Below are 19,188 nucleotides of genomic sequence, written 5' to 3'. Positions count from 1 at the left end.
CAGAATCCCCGCATCCCCACGCCAAAGCAACCAGCTGCAACCCTCCTCCCCCACACATGTTAGGTTCACAGCCCCCCACCAAAAGAGCTACAGAAGTGGAAAATGCCATCCCCCAACCCCCTCCCCAGGCTGCCCTCCTCCCTCTAACCAGGTGTCTTGCAACCCCAAGCCTTTTCATCGCAGGAGAGCGGATGGATACAAAAGTTTGGACAGCGCGGAGGGGAACCCTTCACGCGGAAGAAAAACAACCCAGAACTTTAGGGCTTACTGACGGTTGGTTATGAATGGGAAGGAAAGCATATCCTTAACCCGCTGACAGCAACTCCCTTTTAAGGTATTTCCTCGGGCCAGAGACAGAGAGGCCACATCCTCCGCCTGCCCCTATACTAATAGCAGCACGTTTTTCAGTGACCAGCTCGGGCTTTTAGCTCACACAGGCCTGGATGCAGGCACTCCTTTCGCATTTACTGTGTGACCCTAGACGAGAGGTCAGCAACTCAGGATTCCCTGGGCCTGGTGGTAACTTAAACAACCCAATGTGAGCTGAGGGGCAAACCAGAGGCCAAGGTTGGGGCTTAGGGTGGGGGTGTGACCCAGAGCCAGCACCCCACTCCCTTGAGGGGTGTCAGCCAGATCTCCCACTGTCTCTAAAGAAAATATTGTATGTGAAATCTACCCAGTGTTCAAGGGTAGCAACTAATTCAAAATTAAAAGAATTGTTTTTAAGCCAGCAGGGCCAAATGCAACTGGTCTTCGAGCCAGAGTCCACCTGCTGGCCCAGTGCGCACCTCTGCGATCTACAAATGGCCCAGCCACACCCCCTGCAACACCTCCTGGGTGTCTGCAAGCAACCGCCAGTCCGGTCTTTCCAGAAGACGTTCACAAGCACCATCGACATCCACTTCCACAGCACAGCTTGGGAGGGAGTGCCTCTCGGGTGGAAAATGAAGAAGATACGAGGAGCTGAGGATCTGGAAGGCTCTAAAGGGAGGGAGGAACCGAAAAGAGGGAATTCCTTAAAAGGATTTAAAAGAATTTTATTGGACCTCGTTTAGCACAAGTCAGGGATAAGATCGGGCAGTAATTTAACTCGTGGGCACGGCAAGTGAGTCTGTGTCCGTGAGGCGGGTGGGGGGAGGGGCAGGGAGGGAGGCGCCCTTATTGATGATGGTTTACACCCAGCGTTTCAGGGTCTTCTGTTCATGGGTCACCCCAGCCTTTGGCTCAGGTGCATAGCGTTCTCATAGGCCCAGCCCTTGACCCTAGGGGTGCTCATAGGCTCAGCTGACCCTACACGATAGGGAGCAAGGCTTGGACCCCCCCCCTCCCCCGTGGATCTGGTAGCCCGTGTGGGCTTTGAAGTCAGACCCAGCTGGGTTGAGTTTCAGGTCTCTAGCATCAGTGGTCCCCACACCCTGATCCCCGACCAGCAGCACCAGTCTCACCAGAGAACCTGCTAGGAGGGCCCCTCCCCAAACCCACTGAATCGGGGGGTGGGGGCCAGCCATGTGGGTTTTCACAAGCCCTCCGGAGGAGTCAGGTGCTGCACATCCTCATCTTCTGGTGTTCGGCAAGTTCTAGGTCTCTCTAAGGCGACCTGGGGACTTTACGTGGCCCCAAGCCATTATTTCGGAAGCCTGGCCTGTCCGTGCCGGGCAGCGTGGAGGATGCTGGGAGGGTAGCACTCCGAGCTCACCCTGATGGGGCGTGACGTCTAGTGGGGAGACGGACAATGAGAAGGGGACATTTATATGTGCACTGACCGATGTTCAGATGGGAGAAGAAGGCACCGGCCTGATCCTTCCCCCAGAGCTGTTTCTCAAAGTGTCCTCCGGGGATCACCTGATCACCGAAGCGCACAGGGCTGGGACCTCCTGTCCTACACACCCTCCCCAGTCCGCCTCCCCGGTGTCCCCGCCGATTCTCAGACACAACTCCCTCCCTCCTGCTTCAGGATCGTGGTCTTTGCTGCCCCACCCTCCTGGAAAGCTCTCCCCGCATGTCCCAAAGATTGTCTTCTCCTTGTCCAGGGCTCAGGCACCCCCTCATAGGTCTACCTAAGTGGTCTGTCTCCCCCCACCCTGTACCCACCCTTCTCCACTCGTTAGCAGTGGTCCTGGGTCTGCCCCTCTCCCCACAGCAGGCAAGTTCTTGGGGGGCAGGTGTGGTCGCCTCCAGGGCTCCATGAGCCAAGGGTTGCCGAGCGCATGAACGCCCTAACCCTATTCCTCTTCAGGAAATCTCAGAAAAAGTGGACACCCCCCACTCTGGAGCCTGATCCCCTCCCTTAAGGAGAAGGCCACAGGCAGGGCCCACAGCCAGCTTTCCTCAGTCCTTTCATGGTTCCCCGGTGGGGAAGAGCGGTAGAGACGGGAAGGAAAAGAGGCGAGCAGGGTGCGAGGCAAGGGATCTTAAGAGGCTGGTTCTGTAGCGCCGCCCTCTGGGGTCCGACCCAACCCCCAGGAAAAGCGCGACTCCTACCAATTCTGACACCGGGCGTTGCTCCCCGCCAGCTGCCCGCGCACCGGGTGTAGGACTCCCGGACCCCAGGCCCCACGGACCCCGGGATGGTGGCGCACGCGACCCTGGAGGGAAAGGCACCTAGCCCGGCTGTCCCTAAGAAGTTGATGCTGCAAGGTGCCTGCAGTCCCTGGCGCACAGTGGCATGAGGTGCCCAAGGGCAACGGTGCACTTGGACTGCAAGGAGAAGCACCAGACAGGGTGCACGTGGTCCTCAGAAGGCGGAAGCGCGTGGAGCGTGCAGCCGCGGTGCAGTGGAACCTGGGGACTTGACGTGGCCCGTGGAGACTCTGCAGCAAAGACGCAAGAGGTCCAGGACCTTGGGCGTACTTGGACTTCCAGGGAAGGCACGCACGACCCCAGGAGGCTGGAGAGCCAGTAGCCCCACCACAGCGGAGCACGAGAACCACGAGGGCCGCTGGGCCGAGGGGCGGCGGGAAAGAGCAGAAAGCGGTGGCAGGGGGCGCTGCGCGCGTCCAGCCCGGGGCACCGCTCGGAAGGGGCCGAGCGGAGCGCTGTCCATCAGAGGTCCGCGGCCGCGAGCTGGACGCCCGGACGCCGGGTGCCTGTGTGTGTTGCACTCACTCGGCTGCGGGGCCAGGCGGGCACCGCCGCCTGCCACCGCCCCCTCTCCCCGCCCCGCGCTCAGTCCCCTCCCTTCGTCCCGCCTCCCGCCCGCCTCCCTCTCTCAGCGCTGCCGCTCGGCGCTCCCGACGCACTTGGAGCCCGGCGGGGACCGCGAGGCAGAAGCAGGCGACCCTGGGTCCGAGTGCGGGAGCTGAGCCGGGATCGGGGGCCGAAGTTTGCCTGCGGCTCCAGGAGGCGGCGCGGGAGCCCCGGGAGGCCACCAGCCCCTTGCCTCCGGGGCCCTCGTCTGGGACCCCCCCGGCAGCCCGGGCGACGCGAGCCGCGGCCCGGCCAACTCCGAGGCGGGGACGCCGCGACGGGCAACTTGAGGTGGGAACTTTGCGCGCTGCAGCCTCGCCGGGCGCCACCAAGCCGCTGACCGGCCCCCGCGCCTGCGAATTCGGGCTGGGGCGCAGCTCGGGGCTCCCCTGGGGGGACCCCAAAACCTGCCGAGGAGGGCGGCTGGGGCGACAGAGGACCTAGGTTCCGTTGCGGGCAGGGCGTGGAGCGCGCTCGCCGCGGTCACAGTGCGGTTCCAGCTCGCGTTTTTCGCGAGCGGGTCACCCACCGGAGTGCAAAGTAGGGGAGGCGCCTGCGGAGGGGAGTCATCCGGGCAGAGGCTGGGGTTTCTCGCTGCCTGGCGGAGCCCCGGGAGGAGGGAGTGTTGGGGGAGATGGGAGCGGGCGTCTGTCCCCGGCTCATTCACTCTATCCGTAGGCACGGAATGCAGCTTCCCACACCAGTGGGCTTTGTTGAGTCCGTCATTAACTCAACAGGCTTCTATTGAGTGCCTACTGTGTGCTGGGTCCTGGGGATCCCGAGACCGCTCTTTTCACCTGAGGGAAGGTGGGTCGTCACCACCTCAGCCTCAGCGTCCCCATGGCCAGGAGGGGCTCAGCCTGGATGGATGGTGGAGTTTGGGGGTGAGAAAGGAGAAGAGAGCATTTCATTCATTCATCCATGGATGGGACAAAGATGGGCTGAGCACCTACTATGCGCAGCTCAGCATGCCAAGAGCCTCACAGCCCTTATTCCATTCATGTAACAGACAGTTACTGAGGCCTGTACTGGGTGGGGAGAGAAGGTGGAAGGAGAGGGGTGGGGCCAGGATAAAATGGAAGGCGGCTCGTAGCTTAAGGAGAAGTAAGAATTAAGACCCGGCCCCTCCCTGGAGGAGGCTTCAGCCTGTGGGGGTGGCTGCTCCAGCAGCCCCCGCCCCCTCCAGGGGTGTAGGGCGCATCGTCACTGGACAGGTTGTAGGATGGTCCTTCCTTGGTCATCGAATGCCTCCATTCTCCAGGGGAGAAGGGTGTCTGGAACAGGTTGCTGGCTAGAAGGAAAGGGTCTCCAAAGGGCTGGTGGGGGAGCAGGTAGCGAGGAGGGTTGAGAAACACTGACCTAGTATTGCAGGTGAGGGCAGGCGCCCCCCCACGGGGTCTGTGAGTTAGCTGTCCACTCAGGAGGCGTTTCCTTAAGCACTTGCTGTTCTTGAGCACTCACGGCGCGCCAGGCAGCAGCGTCACCCGGGTGGGTGAGACGGACACAGATCCCCCGTCGCCGACACCTTGAGATAAGTGCAGGGGGGAGGTGAGAGGAGGGAGCAGGAGCTGCTCTGATTCACTGGGGGAGGGGGCACGGGGGAGGCTCCCGCCTCTCTGAGTCTGAGCAGAGGGCTGTCACTGGGGTGTGTTTCATGCCCGCGCACATGACGGCAGTCGGAGTCACCCGGGGTCTGGCTCACCCGAGCCTGTCTCCAAGGAAAGTGTGGCACCGTGGGAGACCGGCCCTGGTGCTGGGGGCCTGGGCAGCAGCACGTGGCCAGGGCAAGGACTTCTCAGGCTCTGCTGGGCCTGAGCTCCCCCCTGTGCCCTGGAGCTCTGCAGAGGCACCTGCTGAGTGGGGACAGGGTCTGCTGGATGGGCCGGGGTGGCCCCTGGGCATTGCCCTCAGCAGTTGCTCCACCCCCTGTCACAGCCCGTTCCAGCAGAGAGGTGTCTGCCTTGGGACACACTCCAAACCCATGGGGAGCCGTGAATGTGCCGGAAACAAGAGAGCCTTCGCTCCTGCACCGAGGCTTGAGAACTCAGGCTGCCCTCCCCCGCCACCCCCAAGCTGCTTGGGGCAGTTCTGGGAGCCAGGCTCTGGTCCCACTGCCTCCTTAAATCCTCTGCACCAAACACACAGCCGGGCTCTGGCAAGAGGTGAGGTGGATGCCCCAGGGAACGGAAGAGCGGAGAGAGACCGAGAGAGAGACGTGTCCTGAATGCAGGACTAAGAGACCAGGAATGCACCCCCCTGGAGCCCCGAAGGGCTGTCCTTTCTCCGCATCCCTTTTCTTACATGTGATGAAGAGTCCACATTTCCGGTTGTCAAACATATAGGCGCCTGGGAAGCCACTCTTGGTTGAGTCATTAAACCCAGAAATGGAGCCCCTGAGTGGAAAATGGCAGCTGGGAGAGCCACTCCAAATAGAATTAACAAAAGGGAGAGGCAAGAGAGTCGCTGCACGCACTCCATCACCCCTGGCCATGGTTGTCGCAGGGCAGGCTGGGTGCGGGTGCTGCCCATAGGGTCGCAACTCTCCCCTGCTCTGCGGGGGCCTCACCCCCACGCCTCCCCAGACACGCGGGCAGGCCCCGTGCTGTCCCTGCTCCCTTCCTCACCTCCCTCCGCCGCTCGCCCCAGAGACCGCAGCCCTAACTCTTAACTGAGGGGAGAGGAGTTGAGGGACTGTTTCAGCAAGTGTCCCTTCCCGGGTCCCAAGGTCCCCACCTCTCCCCCAAGCCTGCTCCTCCTTTGCTTGTGTCTGTGCTCCCAAATTTCACCCTGCAAGGAGGCAAATTGAAAAGGGCTGTCTGGCACACACCCCAAAACACCTCCTGGCGGAAGGCAAAGACGCATTTGGTGCTATTTTGCAGCAGCTGAATAGGGAGGCCCCAGAGGCTGCCTCTGTCTTTTTTTTTTGGGGGGGGGGGTGACTCTGACTTGTTTACTCTTGTGACAGCAGGTGGGGGGTGGAGGGAAGAGCCCAGCTCCCAGAAAACATACTACCCCCTGCCCAGAACTTGGGCCCCAGCCCCAAAGAAGCTGGACTGAGGTCCGGCCTGCTTGCATGATGATGAGGACGGATGATGGATGGCAGGCGGCTAAGAAAGATTTCTCCACGTGGGCACAGCATCTCCCAGAGAGATTCAACGTGCCAGGACCTGGGCCAGCCTAATGGCTGAATCCATTCTGATTAACATTTTAATTGGAGATTAATGCAGCATCACCCAAGCCTGAGTCATCCCAGCCAGGAGCCCTAACCCCGGGTGGGACCGGACCAAGGAAGCCACTCTGCCAGGGGAATGTCTCCAGTTTTGGGAGCTCAGAAGTCCACAGTGCGTCTCACTGGGCCGAAACCAAGGGGTCAGCAGGGCTGTGGTCTTTCTCGGGGGGAGCCATTTCTTGGCCTTTTGCAGCTCCTGGGAGCTGCCTGCATCCTTGATGCTCCTGGCCCCCCGCATCACGCCACCCATCCCCTCTGACTCTGACCCTCCTCCCTCCCTTTTACGAAGACCCTTTGGATGACACAGGGCCACCCAGATAATCCAGAATCACCTGGATCTTCCCTCCATCTGCATTTAATCACACCGGCAAAGTCCCTTTGCTGTGTACTACAGTAACGTAGCCTCAGTGCCCAGGGATTAGAATGCGGACTTCTCGGGGGAACCGTTCTTCTGCCTACCAGAGGGGTGTGGCTCATCAGTTTATGTTACAGGTGGGGAAACTGAGGCTTTGCCGTGGAAGGGGCTTGACCTCAGGGCCAGGTGAGAGGGAGAGCCAGCCCTGAAGTCCAGCCCCTGGAAGGTGTCTGCTCTTTCTCACTCCTCCTGGAAAAAAGGAAATGCGAGGGGAGAATGGGGGGGGGGGCAGCCTTGCTGCACAAGGGCCATTCTAGCAAACACATGGGTGGGGTGCAGCTCCAGGCGCCTGCAAGGCTGGGGCGATGATCACCCCAGCTTACAGCTGAGACGCCCCGGCACAGAGAGGTGAAGTTGTTTGCTTAAGGGTGCACAGCTCGCACATGGTGAGCCAGGGGCTCCACCCTCACTCCTGGCTGGTGGCACAGGGGAGCTCTTCCACCCAGCGGCCAAAAGGGCAACTCGGAATTTGACCAAGCCAGGCGTTTCGTTGACTTCTCACTCGGCTGCTGTGCAAATGCATGCGCACTAGGAACCACGAGCTATTGTCTGCCTCTGCTCATCCCTCAAGACCGTCCGTCCCAAAGCTTGCCTGTAGAAAACAGAGATGAGGGACCCAGGCGCTGGTGACACGCACCCCACAGAAAAGGGCCGCCTGGCTCACAGCCCCGGAAGACCTCCGGGGAGGCAGGGAAATGCAGAGTCGAGGGCGTGCGGTTTGGAGTCCCGCAGACTTAGTTAGATTTTGGCTTCATCACTCGTCACCAGAGTTGCGAGTTTTCACTTCCCGAAGCCTCCGTTTCCTCATCTGCAAAATGGGGGAGTTAACGGTAATGCCTGCCTCTCTGGGAAGGGCTTCCGCAGCACCTGCCACATGACGGGCAATTCAGGGAGGCTGTGCTCGCTGCTGTTAAAGTGCTAGGACCGTTCAGCTCTCTCTCTGCAGCCTCCCTCCCGCTTAGAAAAGGGACGGAGAGCTAAGGATGGGCACAGGATGCAGAGTCCCCTCCTACTCCCCGCTCCTACCCCCACCGGAGTCACACCCTGGCCACAGAGAAGCCTCAGGGCGAGGCTGCCACTCGGAACTCCTTACGGTTTAAACGATCATTCGTCTTTGGAAATGGATACTGAGCCCTCAGCCGCTGCTGGTAAACACCGCCTTTCTCCCGAGAGGAAGGACCAGAGACTGCATGGGAGTGTCAGCGGATCTGCTGGCTCACACAGGGGAACTTGGTCAAGGCGTTCACAGTGCAGAAGGCTTCCACTTCCCCAGTGAGGCTCCCCAATCAGGGGACCCACAGAGCCTTCCAGAACCCCAGGGGCATCGAGAGGTTGGGCAAGGGGCTCCCCTCCAAAGCCCAGAGCAGCTCTCGAGCCCCCAGCTCCTGTGAGATCTCTGGATGTTCATAGCACCCCCTCTTTCTCTCTGGAGCATATGGGAGACTTTCTAAGGGAACCTGTTGAAATGCCCATTCCGGGCCCCCCCCCCCAGGCACTCTGGGTGAGAAGGTCTGGGGAGAGCCCAGAAATCTGTATCCGCCAAACACCAGAGTGATTTGGGACCGGGTGGCTTGGCTGTTCTTGTGTTCGTTTGTCTGGTTGTTCCCTTGGTTAAAGCCCGGACAGAGTGGCGTTCACCACGCTCCTTCCCTCCCTCTGCATCCCGGCCTGTGCCGGGCCATGTCATCCACCGGCCCCTTCACTCCAGTCCCCACTCTCCTCCCTTGCTCCCCTTTCCCTCCACTCCCCGGCGCCCTCCCCGCGGTCGGTACCAATCCTAACGTGTGCACGAATCTCTGTAAAATGCGTGATGTTGTGTGTGGTCACTGGTACCAAGAGCCAGTGCTGTAAACTTCTGTTTCTTCTTCCACATGGTTTTGAGACCTCAGTGTGTCGCTAAACCTACATCTAGTGCGTCGCTTCTGATCCCTGCGCCATCGACAGGACTCCCTCCTCCGTCTCCCCACCCCACCTAGTAGACCCTGGGGGACCCAGGATGACACGCAGTTGGCAATGCACAGCCATGTACCTTGTTTCTCTCGTATGTCTGTTTCCCCAGATGCAGGTCCCGAGTCAGGGGTTTGAGTGCGGATAATTCACGGCCGGCAATGTCTGCCAAGACCGCTGTGAGTCCAGGCCCGTGAGACCTGCCCCGCAGTGGGGTTCCCGGGTCACAAGGCACCAGCACCCTCCATCTCCCTCTGCACCCTGGGGGCTTTCCCAGAGGCTGCACCGGGCCACACTCCCTCCAGCAGTGGGCTCCGGGGGTCAGACAATGCCGGGTTCAGATCCCACTGGATCAGGTCAGGAAAGGAGTCATCCTTGGCTGTTGGAGGGGGGATGGCAGGCAGCCCATCCCATAGCTAATAATACAGCAGGTGCCCGTCACGTGTCAGGCATTGGGGCAATCACATCACCATGGCATTTGCCTCAGTCTTCACCCCAACTCAAGAAAGTGGGAGCTATTCACATTCCCACTTTACAGATGAGGAAACTGAGTCTCAGAGGTAGGAGCGACTTGCCCAAAGTCACAGTAACTGGCCTGGAGCCAGCGGGCTCTTCTGCCTCCCCAGCTTGGGACGGTCAGGGAGTTGTCTCTCGAGCTGGCTTCTCCCTCCCAAACCCCCACAGGCCCCCAGAGGTCATTCAGTCTGACCCACCGCGCTCTCGAGGTGACAGACCTAACCCTGAAGAGAAATATTAAAAGACAGATCTGTCATGAGGGTACCGGAGTGGGTGAAAGGGGGCGGTATTTTGCAGAAGCTGAACTTTGGGACGTGTTTGATTTGCGACCTTCGCTGGAGACTATGGAGTCCAGAGCACGGGGAGCCGGCCCCGCGCCCCACACGCCCATCAGGTTGGATGCAAGGAGAAGCACACCCGTTCCGTGTTTAGCGAATTCCGGTGCTGGGTCCTCCAGGTGCACGCGGACTGAACCAAGTGTCCTTTTTCCCTCTCCTCCACACTAAGCCGTCTGCTGAGACAGGATAGCTCTGCACACCACACGGGAGGCGGAGGCTTGAACCCGCAACTGACCTGAGCCAGGAGGGAAAGGCAGGAGGAATCCATTGCTCCTGGCGGCGGAAGCTTCCCGCCGGAGGGAGAGCAGGCGGGCTGGAAGAAATTCCTCAGAGAAGAGGGGATGGTGCTGCGGGGCTGTTACGAGAGCTCTCCGGGGCTCGCAGGACCCGAGGAGTGTCCCTCGACTCCGTCACCACTCTGGCCAAGTAGATCGTGGTTTGTCCCTCCTGATGAAGACAGAGCAGCAGAGCTGAAGACGGTGTCACTGACTCGACGTCGCCTGGAAGGGACCCCTCTGTCACTCCTGCAGGGGGTCCTGGCGGCCTTGCCCAAGGAGATGGGTTGAAATGTCAGGGTGAGTGAAAGACATTCCCAACACTCTAAAAGCGAATCATTTTTTACTTCAAACACGGGTCTACCCTAGTTCTCCAAACCCCAGCCTGTGAAATTAGTTTTCCCCAAAGATGAGCGAGGAGGGACGGTTTGCTTTTGTAGAAGCAGCGCAGGTGGGAAAGGTCCCCTTTCCGACGGGGAAGCCCTCCTGGCTCCTGTGGTTCCCTGCCCCGTCCGGACAGGTGTCTGTGTGCATGCGCGTGGTTGCCCTGAGCTGGTCCAGAGCGCAGACTGACACTGGGGCACTGGAAACGGGCGTCCGTGTGGAATTGATGGATTTTGCTGGTACCACGTGCTTCCATGGGGGACTGGGCTGGGGGAGGGACGCTGCTTTTAAAAAGCAAAGTATCAGATGCTTACTGCTTTCTTTCGGAGTGGCTTAGTTCTGGAGAGCCCTGTGGCCATAATCTGAGGGTCTCAAACTCCAAGGCCTTCAGGGGCCAAGAAGAACATGTACAGGAGTGAAGGAGAGTGGGTGTAGGAAGACGACAAGAAGAGGTGGGGACTGTGGTGGGTGGCATGCCCATAGGCATGCCCTGCCTCAAGGGGACAGCCATTCTCAGCTGGAATTCAGTCCACATATTGCCAGATAGCTGATTTTCCAGAGAAACCAAGAATACGAATGCTTACGTGAAACTTCTCCTTTTTCAAAATCTTCTCCAAGCCAGGCAAAATATTTGTGAACCCAATCTGGCCCGTGGGCTACGAGTGAGTAAGCTTAGCTCATTCTAGCCCTGAGGGTTGGGAAGGAAGGAGCCTACCCCGGCTGATTCTTTGACCTCAGTTTCTCAGAAGTGCCCTCTCCATGTCGGCCGCACCAGCAGGAAATGTTCTTATGGAACAGGCACTTCTTGGAGCTGGGCACGGGGATCCGGAGAGGACTGGGGCACAGCTCTTCCCCTCAAGCAGCAGGGAGCCCAATAAGGGGGCCAGGCTTGCACCCAGATAATGCTAACACTGGGTGAGGAGTGTACTGAAGATACATGCACCATGAAGAGGGGTGGAGGGAACCTGATTTAGCTGGAAAAGCCCAGGAAGGCTTCCTGGAGGAGCATGCACGCCTGTCCTTGTTCCCTCCTGTATCCTCAAGATGACGTTTCCCGATCTGTGAGTGAATATGGATGGCTCTGTTGTCACAATTGCACTTTCCTTGGACACTGTTATTTGTGGCAAATGATGTGGGTTTTCTGGTTATGGGAGCTGTACAAGGTATTCCTTTAAGATAAATACAAATAGTAATCATGATTATTTCTGAGTACCTACTGTGTGCCAGGCACTGTATTAAGTGCTCTTATGCACATCATTCATTGAATTGTCTTGATAATCCTACGAAGTGGATCATGTGGTTGTACCCATTTCACAGATGAAGAAACTGAAACACATCAACATGGAGTAGCCCGCCCCGGCTGGGCCTCCAAAGTCCGTGCTCATACTCACAACACTGGGGCTTTTCCTCCTGGGCACGGTGGACCCTGGGGGCCAGATAATTCTCCGTTGTGGGGTCTGGCCTGCGCATTGCAGGAATTTCAGAAGCATTGTTGGCATCCACCAGACATGACCATCAAAAATGCCTCCAGAATCGCCTCCTTTCTCAGCTACATGAATCCCGAAGAAAAAGCGGGGCTCACACCCGATAAAGCGTGCGGTAAATGGCAGGACGGCGGTTGCCCGGCAGCCCCGCAGGCTGCCGGCCCCCCGGGGTCAGGGCCGGTGTCTGGCTCTGGGCTCGGCTGTGAATCTCTAGTGCTTAAAGCGTTCCTGGCACCCAGTAGCTCTCCGTGTATTTATGTAAGTGAGGTGGATGTGGAAGAGCTGTAACACTTAGGGGATGCTGCAGGGTGGTGTTGCTATTTTCACTCTGAAGTGAATGTTTTAGTCAGCTTGGGCTGCTATAACAAAACACTGAGCGGGGTGGCTCACGAAGAGACTTGCACTGCTCACAATGAAAGCTCCCTGGGGCTTCGGCCATCAGGGTGCCAGCCTGGTGGGGCTCTGGGGAGGACCCCCTTCCTGGCCTATAGATGGTGCCTCCTGACTATGCCCGCACAGGGTCGGGGGAGAGGGCTCTGGTCTCCCTTCCCCTCCTGGTAAGGACACTAATCCCATGAGGGGGTTACTAGTCCCACCTTGTAAACCCAATCACCTCCCAGAGGCCCCACCGCAGAACACGGTCCCATGCGTGGGGACAGGTAGGGCTTTTCCCTGTGAATCTGGCCGGGACACTTCAGTCCCTAACGGCAAATACCTGCGGCATTAGCATCCTTGGCTGAGACTCAGGACTCACCGAGGGTCTCTCCTCCCTTCTCCCCCTCCAGGCCCGAGAGGCATGTGAAGCCCAAAATGACCCTCCTACCGGGAGACAACTCTGATTACGACTACAGTGCCCTGAGCTGCACCTCCGACGCCTCCTCCCACCCGGCCTTCTTCCCGCAGAGCCAGTCGCTCAAGGGCGTCTTCTACCGCCGGGCGCAGCGGCTGCGGCCCCAGGACGAGCCCCGCCAGGGGGGCGCGCCGGACGACCGGCGGCGGCGCATCATCATCAATGTGGGCGGCATCAAGTACTCGCTGCCCTGGACCACGCTGGAGGAGTTCCCGATGACGCGGCTGGGCCAGCTCAAGGCCTGCACCAACTTCGACGACATCCTCAACGTGTGCGACGACTATGACGTCACCTGCAACGAGTTCTTCTTCGACCGCAACCCGGGGGCCTTCGGCACCATCCTGACCTTCCTGCGGGCGGGCAAGCTGCGGCTGCTGCGCGAGATGTGCGCCCTGTCCTTCCAGGAGGAGCTGCTGTACTGGGGCATCGCCGAGGACCACCTGGACGGCTGCTGCAAGCGCCGCTACCTGCAGAAGATGGAGGAGTTCGCCGAGATGGTGGAGCGGGAGGACGAGGACGACCCGCTGGACAGCGACAGCCGCGACAGCGAGGGCCCGGCGGCGGCGGAGGGCGAGGGCCGCCTGGGCCGCTGCATGCGGAGGCTGCGCGACATGGTGGAGAGGCCGCACTCGGGGCTGCCCGGCAAGGTGTTCGCCTGCCTGTCGGTGCTCTTTGTCACCGTCACCGCCGTCAACCTCTCCATCAGCACCTTGCCCAGCTTGAGGGAGGAGGAGGAGCAGGTAAGAGCCCCTAACTGTGTGCAAGGAGGCGCGCTGCGGTGTAGGAAGGTCTCTCAGCACAGGAGACAAAGCTGCCTGCTAGGCCACGTCCTCCCAGAAGCCAACATCCTTCCCAGTGCACACTGCCACCTCCTCCAGGAGGCCTTCCCTGACTGCGCCAGCCGGGTAGCATCCCCAGTCCCTCCTGACGTCACCTTTACATGTGGTTGTCCACCTCCACATTCAAATACGAGCCCCGTGTCTGCCCAGGCCTAGACGCTGTGCCGCAGTGTCCAGCCCAGTGCCCAGCACCACCAGGCACACCGCCACTCTGTTAAATAAATGAAGGCACGGGTGACTAAATGGATGGCGTGATTTATGATGTGCCTGGCCCCGCGCTGAGCACACGACATACATCACCAACATTTATTTCACTGACTGAAGTCCTTTCTCCACCCTCCTAATTCCTTTGTATAAAAATATCCCAGGAGCACTTTCTGGGTTCTGAATGTAACTTTTCTGACAGGTGCGTGTGTGTGTGTGCACCTGCCATCAAACAGTGGCCGTTTCTCTGTGTTAAATAAGAGAAGGCATGGGCCATGTTTCCTCGGGGGCCTGGCATGGGGGTGTGCTCAACCCTCCAGGCTGCCACTTAGTGGGCGGTTCAGAGGAACCAGGGGCGGGGCTGCGGCCCCGGCGCACCCCCAGTCTTTTAGGGTGAGTCTCCCACGCAACCCGGCATGGGAGGTGTTCTCTCACGCACTTGACAGGTGAGGATGCGGAGGCAGAGCAGCTGGCCCAGACCCAGGTCTGCCCGAGTCCAAATTCTGTGTTCTTCGGTGTGGAACAATGGGTCCCACATGGTCCTCATATACATAGCCCCCCCACAAAAGCAGGTTACAGGCCCCTGCTGCACTCCCCCAAATCTTGCCTTGGTCGTCAACATTTAAAAGTAAGGTGTTTTTTTCATTTAAAAATTAAAACTCTGCCCTGGCTGGTATAGCTCCGTGGATTGAGTGTGGGCCTGCGAACCAAAAGATGACCAGTTCAATTCTCAGTCAGGGAATCGAATATGCCTGGGTTTCAGGCCAGGTCCCCAGTAGGGGGCGCATGAGAGGCAACCACACATCGATGTTTCTCTCCCTCTCTTTCTCCTTCCCTTCCTCTCTCTCTAAAAATAACTAGATTTTTTAAATCTTTTAAAAAATCAAACCCCCAGCTTCTCTTAAAAATCTGTATGATTGGGCCTCCAGACCTGCTCTGCACCCCCCCCCACATGGCAACTCTCGGTGGGAGCTGAATCCACGGGACATTCGCCCCCCAGGTCGGCCCCCTTCTGTGTGAGACCCCTCCCCGACCCGGGGTTTCGGGGAGCAAGTTTGAAGACAGATGGAAAGGTTTAGACAGGTACACATTGTATAGGCAGAAGTAGGACACACTGTATTGGAGAAGCAGGTATGGCGGTAAAAACTGAACCTAAATATCGTGCCAGCCAGCACTTACTGAGCGCTGACTGTGTACCCTGCATGGGACCTCAGAGCTACTGACCCCATGGGGGGTTTTCCACACACAAGCGGTATGGAAGAAGGAGCGATACTCTTGCATCTATAACCCAAGGAAGCTTTCTGGCGCTTTCTTATGTGTTGAACTTTAGAAGCAAGTGCTGAGACAGCAGCACCCAGCAGCAAAGGTAACTATCGGTGGTCATAAAGGGAAGTGAGGCCGAGGGCAGGACAAGAGCCAGACGGCCTGAACGTAAGTCTTATCTCCTCCACTCTGGCTGTGTGTCTGCAGGCAAGTGACTTAACCTCTCTGTGCCTCAGTTGCCTCACCTCCCCCAAAAAACATGAAGCAAATGCTCACCATTTGAGACCTGTCTGGAAGCACCCAGATTTGGATCAGTATAGATTTCATTTCAGCGCCAGCCTACGCAATGCCGATGTCACCAGGAAAATACAAGTCAGGCCGCTGTTTTATTCAACTCCTGGCCCTTGACCTTTCCGGGGACTCAGTGGCTCCCTGTTTCCCCTCCTCCTTGAGCACACGTGTGAGTGTCTGCTGCATTCAGGCACCGCAGGGAGGGGCCGGGTGACCAAAACAAGTCACCCAGCCTCAAGGGGCTTCAAGCCCAGTAGGGGGAGGACAGTGACTCTCCCCTCCCATATCCCTCCCCCCCACCCTGTGACCATAAGCGTGAGATGCAAGCTGAGAGAAAGCTCTTGGGAGCTCCCCTTCCCACAGGTCTGAGACCTCAGGGCCCCTCCAAGGAGTCGTCCGTCCCTCCAGCCCCCAATGCTTTCCTAGAGGGAGAGAGCGAGAGAGCTGGTGGAGCAGGACTCGGGGAGCGCAGCTGTGCCCCGGAACCACAGGCCACGCCCCCCACGCTGGCTCTGTCCGTGTCTTCCTCCCTGCGGAGGCCCCTGCGAACTTGAGGCCCGCGGCCATCCAGCCACGCTCCTCAGAGACCAGCTGGCGGCGCACCTGCCAAACGCAGCGCACAGATGTGTCTGAGAGGCCCACAGTGTGCGTACTCCGCACTGAATTATCCCCACAGTTAAAACCCAGGAGCTTTCACAGAAAACTCCGGATTTCCAGCCTCTCTGGGAAGCTTCCAGGAGGCCGTCTCCATGATCCGGAGGCGGCGATCAAGGGGGCACGAGTGATGGCCGTGCTCTCCGGTGGCCTCCACCCACAACGGCCCCCCTCCCCATTCCCGCTGCCCGCCAGGCCCTGAGCGGCCGCGCCTGTCTGAGCGCCGGCCCGGTGCCCCTCCATCCAACCAGGCAGCAAATGTGAGCCGATCACCCACAGCACACGGGACCTCTTCAGGCGAACGAACTGCCCCATCCCTCGGGGGCACAGCCTGTGGGACAGGGAGTAGGGGGGGCGGGGCGCAGAGACAGACAATAAACACGCGAGATGCCCCGGCCTATGGGCTCCTTGGTTGGAGCATCGTCCCATAACCAAAAGGTTGCAGGTTCAATACCCAGTCAGGGCACGTGCTTAGGTTGCAGGTTTGATCCCCAGTCTGGGCACGTATGGGAGGCAACCAATCAATGCTTCTCTCTCGCATCAATGTTTCCTCTTTCCCTTCCTCTCTCTCTAAAAGCAATGAAAGAACATGTCCTTGAGTGAGGGTGAAAAAAAAAAAGATAATAAGCTCTCTGAATAAATAGAGCAGGGGAAGGGGAATCAGGTGCAGGACAAGAGGAGGGGTGATTGCAAGCATGGGGGAGGGGATCAGAAAGGCCCCCCTGGGGTGACACTGAAGCAAAGAGCTGGAGGCAAGAGGGCAGAGCCACGTAGGTGTGCGGGCAGAGGGATCCAGCCAGGGGAGAGAAAGCCCGGGCCAGGCCAGGGGGTGAGCCTGGGCTGTAGGGGGGCCAGTGAGCAGGCCCATGAGGCTGGAGCAGGCGAGCAAGGTAGGTGAGGACGAGGAAGTGGGAGAGGGGGCAGCCGGCCACGTGTGGCCTGGGAGACTTGCGCTGTCCTTCCAAGTCACAGAGGTGCTGAGCACGGGTGGCCGGGCCCTGACTCAGGGTGCTCAGGGTGCCTCCGGCTGTGTGTGCAAAATGGGTGGGAGGGACAAGGGAGCCCAGGAAGCAGGTGCCTGGCAGTGGACATGGTGAAAAGCGGCTTGACTCTGGAACCGCTTTAAATAAAGAGCCAACGGGATTCTGGGGGATTACACGGGAGGCATTGGGAGGAGGCCCAGTCTCCTGCCCTGCGTAGGAGGCGGGGTCACCGCTTGCTGAGAAGGGGAGCCACAGGCGGGCGGGTAAAATCAGGAGCCTGAAGACACTGGGTCTTCTTTTATTTTTATTGAATTTATTGGGGTGACATTGGCTAATTAAAATCATGCAGGTTTCAAGTGTACAACCCTATAAAGAAATTAGATCTTAATTGTTCCCACACAAAGAAGGAAACGATAATTACGTGGTGTGCTAGAGGTGTCAGCTCTGCGGCAGTAACCACGTTGCGGTGGGTAGATGCATCCAGTCAGCATGCTGACACCTGAAGCTTACACGATGTCCCATGTTCATGATACCTCAATAATAATACATTTAAAAACAAATCAGGAGCTGGTTTGGGATATGAGGTGTTGGGACTCCCGTCAGATACTGAAGGGGGTGGGGGGAGGTGACATCAAGAAGGCGGCAGGCCAGCCTGCCTGGAGTCTGAAGTTCAGGGGCGAGGTGTGGGCTGGAGAGAGAGGTGGTCAGCCTCAAGATGGCGCTCCAAGCCCTAGCGATCGCCCAGGGCGTCAGCGTAGCTGGAGAGAGGCCCCAGGGCGGGACAGCACAGACAGGCAGGCTGGCCGTGCCCAGGTAGCACGGCACCCAGCCCCGGGAGGGGGAGGGGTTGCTGGCCTCCTCGCTGGCGGGACCGCCGCTGACCTCTCCGGTGACTGTCCCCTCTGCCCCAGGGCCAGTGCTCCCAGATGTGCCACAACGTGTTCATCGTGGAGTCCGTGTGCGTGGGCTGGTTCTCCCTGGAGTTCCTCCTGCGGCTCATCCAGGCGCCCAGCAAGTTCGCCTTCCTGCGGAGCCCGCTGACCCTCATCGACCTGGTGGCCATCCTGCCCTACTACATCACCCTGCTGGTGGACGGCGCCGCCGCCTCGGGCCGCCGCAAGTCGGGCGCGGGCAACAGCTACCTGGACAAGGTGGGGCTGGTGCTGCGGGTCCTGCGGGCGCTGCGCATCCTGTACGTCATGCGCCTGGCCCGCCACTCGCTGGGGCTGCAGACGCTGGGGCTCACGGCCCGCCGCTGCACCCGCGAGTTCGGGCTCCTGCTGCTCTTCCTCTGTGTGGCCATCGCCCTCTTCGCCCCGCTCCTGTACGTCATCGAGAACGAGATGGCCGACAGCCCCGAGTTCACCAGCATCCCCGCCTGCTACTGGTGGGCCGTCATCACCATGACCACCGTGGGCTACGGAGACATGGTCCCCAGGAGCACGCCCGGCCAGGTGGTGGCGCTCAGCAGCATCCTCAGCGGCATCCTCCTCATGGCCTTCCCCGTGACCTCCATCTTCCACACCTTCTCCCGCTCCTACCTGGAGCTCAAGCAGGAGCAGGAGAGGGTGATGTTCCGGAGGACCCAGTTCCTCATCAAAACCAAGTCGCAGCTGAGCGGCATGTCTCAGGACAGTGACATCTTGTTTGGAAGTGCCTCCTCAGACACCAGAGACAAGAACTGAGCCCCGGGGACACCCCGCGCCACTGCCGCAGCCGCCACAGCCGCCTCCGCCGCCGCCAGGACAGCCCCAGCCCTGCCTGCCCTCCGTGGCTAGACGCCATCGCCGCAGAAGCCTCCGAAAGGCACGTGCTGATCCTGAATGTGTCCCTGGCAGAGGACCCACCCAACCCACACCCTGGGGTGTTCGTGACACCCGCACGGGGGTCCTGCCCTCCTCGGCCAGCCGAGCTGGCCACGAGCCCAGCACACAGCCGTGACGGTCCCCCCGCCCCCGCGCGCCCCCGTGCACCCCAACCCTCCAGCCTGTCCCCGCCCCCCATAAGGAGAGGGCTTTCCCTCCCCACCATGTAAATACGCCCAGTGAAGACTCGCTTTACGGCTCTGCCTGGAGAAAAAAGCGCAAACGGCCGCAGCACCGTGTCTGTCTTTCCTGCGGGTCACGCGCCACTAGAGAGAACCCGCGGGGAGGAGGGAGAAGCCTGCCGTGGGCCCTCTGAGGACAGGAAGCTGCACTTCCCCGCAGGCCCGGCCCACGCGGGAACCAGGAGGAAAAGGGCCTGTCTCCTGGGGTCCCTCCGGCCTGATGGAGCGCCAGGGCGGGGGGAGGGGAGGGGCAGGGAGGGAACGGCGCCTTGGGGAAAACTGG

The 19,188-nt window shown here is 59.6% G+C and overlaps 1 protein-coding gene across 1 annotated transcript; it reads left to right on the top strand.

The window, feature by feature from the left end:
• Positions 1 to 3,225: 3,225 nt before the first annotated feature.
• KCNG1 (potassium voltage-gated channel modifier subfamily G member 1) lies at positions 3,226 to 18,932 on the top strand. The gene is made up of 3 exons (XM_028524497.2): positions 3,226 to 3,477; positions 12,560 to 13,364; positions 17,770 to 18,932. Exons 2-3 carry the CDS (start codon positions 12,585 to 12,587, stop codon positions 18,541 to 18,543), a joined length of 1,554 nt encoding a protein of 517 aa, XP_028380298.1. The 5' UTR covers positions 3,226 to 3,477; positions 12,560 to 12,584; the 3' UTR covers positions 18,544 to 18,932.
• Positions 18,933 to 19,188: the final 256 nt, after the last annotated feature.

The sequence above is a fragment of the Phyllostomus discolor genome, chromosome 9, assembly GCF_004126475.2.
Source record: "Phyllostomus discolor isolate MPI-MPIP mPhyDis1 chromosome 9, mPhyDis1.pri.v3, whole genome shotgun sequence".
NCBI classification, from domain to species: domain Eukaryota; kingdom Metazoa; phylum Chordata; class Mammalia; order Chiroptera; family Phyllostomidae; genus Phyllostomus; species Phyllostomus discolor.
This window is presented reverse-complemented; position numbering and strand designations above follow the sequence as displayed.